Source organism: Mercenaria mercenaria, chromosome 15 (assembly GCF_021730395.1).
Source record: "Mercenaria mercenaria strain notata chromosome 15, MADL_Memer_1, whole genome shotgun sequence".
Lineage (NCBI taxonomy): Eukaryota > Metazoa > Mollusca > Bivalvia > Venerida > Veneridae > Mercenaria > Mercenaria mercenaria.
In genome coordinates this window covers 18,275,938-18,282,997 of record NC_069375.1, presented here as the reverse complement: position 1 = coordinate 18,282,997, position 7,060 = coordinate 18,275,938, and the positions used below count along the sequence as shown (strand labels likewise).

At 34.1% G+C, this 7,060-nt stretch overlaps 1 protein-coding gene across 1 annotated transcript in view; it reads right to left on the bottom strand.

The window, feature by feature from the left end:
• Window positions 1-5,252: 5,252 nt before the first annotated feature.
• The window catches only part of LOC123548916 (sushi, von Willebrand factor type A, EGF and pentraxin domain-containing protein 1-like), a 68,222-nt gene continuing 66,414 nt past the window's right edge, over window positions 5,253-7,060 (bottom strand). Inside the window, exon 24 of the mRNA XM_053524099.1 lies at window positions 5,253-6,894. Coding sequence (XP_053380074.1) covers window positions 6,632-6,894 — 263 coding nt within the window. The 3' untranslated portion in view covers window positions 5,253-6,631. The remainder of the gene's footprint in view (window positions 6,895-7,060) is intronic.

Here is a 7,060-nt window from a genome sequence, read left to right as displayed (position 1 = left end):
CTAGCCTGCTAGTTTCCCCAATAGACCTTTTGTTCTAATATATACTTGTCTCTAGCAGTCATCTTCTTTAAGCAGCCAGTCTGTTTACTTCCTACACTGACCTATTGTTCTAATATCATTTTTTTTCTGAAGCTGTCACCTCCCTTAAGCAGCCTGCTTATTTGCCCCATTGACATTTTGTTGTAACTACAACTTATTTTAAGCAGTCAGCTTATTTGAGTAGCATGTCTGCTAATTTTCCTGACCTCTTGTTTTAAGATCAATTTAATCTCATGCACTAACGTACCTTAAGCAGCCGGCCTCCCAATTTCCCACATTTACCTATTGTTCAAACATAAAAGTATCTCAAGGAGTCACCTACCTTAAACAGCATGTCTGTTACGTTCCCACATTGACCATTTGTTCAAATATCAATTTGTCTCAAGCAGAAATATACCTTAAGCAGCCAGTCTGCTAACTTCCCGTATTGATCTTTTGTTCTAACAACAACTTGTCTCAAGCAGTCACTTACGTTAAGCAGCCTGTCAGCTAATTTCGCACATTGACCTTTTGTTTTAACATCAACTTGTCTCAAGCAATCACCTAACTTAAGCTGCCTATTCTTCTAATTTCCTACATTGACCTTTTCTTCTAACATTAATTGTCTCAACTTATTACCTACCTTAAGCAGCCAGTCTGTTTACTTCCCGCATTGACCTTTTGTTCTAACATCAACTTGTCTCAAGCAGTCACCTACGATAAGCAGCCTGTCTGCTAATTTCGCACATTGACCTTTCGTTCTAACAGCAACATGTCCCTAGCAGTCACCTACATTAAGCAGGCCGTCTGCTAATTTCCCGCATTGACCTTTTGTTCTAACATCAACTTGTCTCAAGCAGTCACCTACAATAAGCAGACTGTCTTCTAATTTCGCACATTGACCTTTCGTTCTAACATCAACATGTCCCTAGCAGTCACCTACATTAAGCAGGCCGTCTGCTTATTTCCCCCATTGACCTTTTTTTCTAACATCAACTCGTCTCAAGGAGTCATCTACCTTAAGCAATCAGTCTGCTAACTTCCCACATAGAACATTTGTTCTAACATCAACTTATCTCAAGCAGTCACCTACCTTAAGCTGTCTGTCTGCTTTTTTCCCACATAGACCATTTGTTCTAACATCAATTTATCTCAAGCTGTCATCTACCTTAAGGTGCCTGTCTGCTTATTTCCCCTATTGACCTTTTGTTAGAAAATCAACTTGTCTACAATAAGCAACCAGTCTGCTAACTTCCCACATTGACCCTTTGTTCTAACATCAACTTTTCTCAAGAAGTGATCTAACTTAAGCAACCAGTCTGCTAAATTCGCGCATTGACCTTTTGTTCTAACATCAACTTGTCTCAAGCAGTCATCTACAATAAGCAACCAGTCTGCTAACTTCCCAGATTGACCTTTTGTTCTAACATCAACTTATCTCAAGAAGTCATCTAACTTAAGCAACCTGTCTGCTAACTTCGCGCATTGACCTTTTGTTCTAACATCAACTTGTCTCTAGCAGTCACCTTACTTAAGCAACCAGTCTGCTAACTTCCCACATAGACCATTTGTTCTAACATCAACTTATCTCAAGCAGTCATCTACCTTAAGCTGGCTGTCTGCTTATTTCCCACATAGACCATTTCTTCTAACATCAACTTATCTCAAGCAGTCATCTACCTTAAGGTCCCTGTCTGCTTATTTCCCCCATTGACCTTTTGTTAGAAAATCATCTTGTCTCAAGCAGTCACCTACCTTTAGCAGCCAGTCTGCTAACTTCCCGCCTTGGCCTTTTGTTCTAAGATGAACTTGTCTGAAGCAGTCATCTACATTAAGAAATCAGTCTGCTTACTTCCCGCATTGACCTTAAGCAAGCAGTCTGCTAACTTCGTACGTTGACCTTTTGTTTTAACATCAACTTGTCTCAAACAGTCATCAACCTTAAGCACCCTGTCGACTAACTTCCCACATTGATCTTATTCATGTGGGGAAGTTGGGAGTTACTTGCGGAGAACAGGTTTGTACTGGTACAGAATCCAGAAACACTGGTTAGGTTTACTGCTCGCCGTTACTTAACTGAAATACTGTTGAAAAACGGCGTTAAACCCAAACAAACAAATTTTGTTCTAACAACAACTTGTCTCAAGCTGTCATCTACCTTAAGCAGCCGGTGTGCTAACTTCCCACATTGATCTTTTGTTGTAACATCAACTTGTCTCAAGCAGAGACCCACCTTAAGCAGCTTGTCTGCTGATTTCCCACATTTATCTTTTGTCTACCATCAGCTTGTCTCAAGTAGTCACCTATCTTAAGCAACAAGACTGCTGGCTGCTTAATAATGGTTTCACTGCATTCTTAAATGCTAAACAAAGTGAAAAGTGCAACATATTGAACATTTCTCATTTTCTTTGCAAAAGACATAACGCCTAAAGAAAGACGATGGAACCTATCATATGATTAACGCAAACTTTCTACTTTGTAGCTGAGACAAGCTAAAATGCAAATACAACAGAAGTTATAATGACAAGCGTTACAAAGTTTTGAATCAGTACTGTCTCGTGCTAATTCTGCTATGTCACCAAAGAAAGCACAGTCACGTACATGTCGGCTTTAACCTAACTAGAGGCTGCGAAATACGGAAAGTGATAGAGCGATATTGTAACTAAAAGTTTCCTTCACAGAATGACATGCTGCTTATAATGGCAGATTTTGTGTAAATCCATTTTATGTTGTTATTTATATGTACTGTTTTTCTGACCTGCATGTATTTGCATATGGCAATGAAATTAATTAAACTTAGCAAACACACATCTCCTTTTACTAGGAACATGGTTTTCGAATCGACATGTGTTTGCAAAGTGTCTTTAAGTTAAACGTAATAAATACGACATCGGGTTCATCAAATCCATGCATACTGACGCTACTGAAGAGGAACGTCAATTGTTATACCGTAATAGTTAAATTGTCATGTTATTTTATTGGTTACAAACTAGGTGCACTAAGGGTATGTGCATCATATACTTTACAATTTTAATTACGAGCCTTTACAGATGTGAGTATCGTTTTTAATGAAAACTGTTATACGCTTGACTATTCATCAACTCCTTATTAATTATAAATACGACGTGTTTATGTAGCCTAAACTTTAATTTCAAATTTAAAACGGTATATAATGCAAGAACAGTCTTCAGTTTTTTGATGATGTGACATCTAAAATAAGCACACAGACGTAGACGTTTTTCGTAGGTTTCAAAATTTCAAATCTTCTTTTCTGCTATGTTGTTCATGCTTTTATGTGGCAGTGTAAAATATTAGATTCAAGGTTTGTGATCATGTTTTATCATAAACTACTAGAACTTTATTACGTAAATATAAAATAAATGTACAAACTGTTAGCACTACAAAGACATTCAAGTAAAGCCAGCATAAAAAGGAACGTTGGAGTAACGATAAAAAACAAATTAGAAACATAACACTTCAGAAATGAAACGTTTTGGTGAGAAAATTCCTAAATTTACAACGTATGTTTTCATTGATTCTACACTAAACATACAATTTAAAATGTTGGAAAACTTAAAAATGGATTTGCACAAAGTAACTGAAAAGAACATTTTTAAAAATTTAATGCTTGAATAACACTGTATAAACACTAATTCTTTTTAGCTTTCGACTTTTGTAGATAAAACTGGTATCTAGGTTGAAATCAAATCATCCTGAATTCGTATCTGTTCCTAAACAGGTATGTCACTTATTTTCTGTTTAACTCAAAGCACCTATTCAATAATGGAAGCATAATATTATATGTCTTATTTAGCTTGTGATTTACAATTATTCAAATATTCTGTATTAAGGAATTGCAAAATCGATACTCTATATTTTCGAAGAAATATTTCCAGTATCTATCAGTACACCAAATAATATTTAAGTTTCTATTTTCAAATTGATGAGTGCCATCTATGTTGTTTTAATATGTAAAAATGAAAGCTGTAATATTCAATGATACAACAGACATGTCATATCTAGATGCTGACATAATTTAGCCGCCTGAACAAATATGTTAATATGTCTTTGATTCACTATTTGTAATCAACGGTCAAAACATGGTAACATATCTATTAAAACAATAATGTTAATTTAGCAAGATAACAAATGTTAAAAACATTAACCATGGAAACAAGTTAACTCACAAACTCACAAAATATGCAATATAAGTCTTTAAAGTAGTGTTAGATTAAAATACGGACACATGCTGTCATTCTTAATGTTTCAAGTAGCGGTAACGTATCTATTATCTATTTTTGCAGAAACGTTAACTTAGCTTGAATTAATTCAAGTGCATGGTCCTATGTGATCTGCAAATAGGTGGCGGATGTACTATATTACATATAACATTATTTTCTGTAACCCAAAACATCAGCCGGGTTTGGCTAGTTATACGTCAAACAATGCTTGATGACCACATCAACCAAGGAAATGACGAAAATTTTACAAACTTCAACATCTATTCATGCTTTCCGTAAACCATTTGTTGTTGTAGATTTCTGAGTTTTAATTGTTTCTTTCTGTTACGGCACGGCCACTGTTTTTCTATTCACCAGTTCGCCATGTTTCATGAAAATCTTAGAAATTAGTTTCGGTTTATTCTGTTATTTGTATATAACAATATAACGCAAAGAATGTTTATGCTTCAATTATAGCCCCTAACACGGCTCTGCTTCTGATTCAAAGATGTAATTGAAATTAGACATGTATCTACTGTTATAGTTTTATACTCAAAGAATATTCTGTCCTGTCGTATTCTGTAGTAAAAGACCATACTTGATATAGAACTGATACATTACAAAAGATAATAAATCCATTACCAGTAACTACACTGGAACCGTCCTTTAATTAAATTGCAAATAAATTAATCATGGTTATCAAGTTCGAATATTGACATATATAGTTTACATAATATTAAAGGGTAAATACAATATTTTTTCATTATTGCATATGAAGCCGTAGAAAAAATACACTTACGATGTTATAAAGATTCATGTAAATTTAATCTCCCAGTTTTAAGTAAAGTATTCATTAAAATGGATTTCAAAACAACAAGTAATATCCCTCTCATACTGTGACAGAAAAATAATCACACGTCATTAAAGCACATGAAAAAGTCAACTAAAGTCTCAATCGGTTACTTATCTATTTATAACGCATCTACTGCGCAAAACAAAAACAAAATCCGAAGATCCATTTATTTATTTATTTATTTATTTGGGTTTACGGCGCACCAACACAGTATAGGTTATATGGCGCCAAACAGGACTACAAATTTGGTTCCACATCTCATTTACATCGAAATTATTATTGTCACATCTAAAAGAAAGGTCAGTCACATACAGACTGTATTAATGCTTAATCTGTACTGAGCGTGTAATGGTAAATAATACCGGTACTCGGCTGGAAAGAGTAATAACGTATCTATTTAGATTTAAAGAAGTATTCATATAGTGATGCCCATTAGACAAAATCGTTGCTTTTGCAAATGCATGGTAAACAGATTGATTATTGCATGGTGAATTATAACAACTGGTGGATTTTAAAACATGATAATTTCAAAGCATATTAGGTTCATGTATGTGGTTCTCTGGCTTCCCCGAAATTTGGTAACGTATCCATCTGATTTTCAAGGAAAAAAACATTTAACATGCACACTTTATCAAAAAGCCTTTTTATCCAGGTTTTTTTTTATTAATAGGTAAGATAATTAAATTTATTGCTTGTCATACATACAAATGAAGTTATGTTATACCAACATAAATGTATGCATCCGGGTGGGAGACAAGGCAAAATCGTCAATATGAAGCTCATTAGAAGGTTATAATCAAGCTCATAATATTTTAATCTGAGTCACGCGTGGGACTGGATTTTCACTAAATTGTAGGTTAAGTAGAGAATCAACATTTACTTATTTCTTTTCAAGAATGTTTGTCACTAATTTTTACTTTTTCTTTAAAGCAGTAAAATTGTGAGGAGGCAACTGTAAAAAAAATCTTGATACTTAATAGAAGCTTTGCTAAATTGAAACACATTCATACAGGCTGGAAAATAATCAAAGACAGAGTGAACATGCTCTCCGGCAAAAAAAAACAACAACATTTACATCGTATTACAGTACTTCAAACTATGCATATTAATATAGAAAATATTAATTTTTTACGAAGTCTTGTATCCGGTTTAGATATTGACGAAATTCATTTTCAACTAGGCAAGATGCCAGAATTCAAAAAAGTATATTTTGTTCTAACCTGCCGATGCAGGCGGTGCAAAAAACTCGTGTTTGAGACAAATCTAATTATCAATTCTAGAAAAAGTATGTGAATCAGGACCAAAGTTTCTTAATGACGAAAAATACAAATAGTGTCTTAATGGTATCATTTTCCAGAAGGAATTTCCAATAAGATTTAATTGTATTGCAACATATAAACAAACTGAAGTAGCTATGTACAGACGTACTTACAAGTTCTTTTGCTCACTTACATATACCGCTTACACAATTATCACTATTGACATATAAACAGTGATTGTGCTGATCGTTGATTTTTCAAAATTAATAATGACACGAAATCTATTTGCACGATAGTATATACACAAGTGAATTCCATTGATTTCTTTTCGCAACAAAATCTGATTTGGCAGAAACTGCTAAACAACAACATGATCCATGGTATGGGTTGTGAAATACCGATTTCAAAGGGATTTTCTTTTGGTTCAAGCAACTGTCTTGGCATTCTTTTACCGAATGCTGTTTATGTCCACAGTAATACTCGATTTCATTCCACTTTGGATACCATTTATGACCAGCATCAAACCAGCACTCCATTTGCTGAACTAAAATTGTAAAATGATCGAGGTTGAGATATACCTCATCAACCGGTTTTATTGTTTTAAGGTAGTGGACCCGCAATAATACACACTTAAAGTTAACATTGTTTTGCAATGTGTTTTAATTTTGAAATAACTTTTATCGTGTCATGTTTTAAATTTTTTTTTTAAT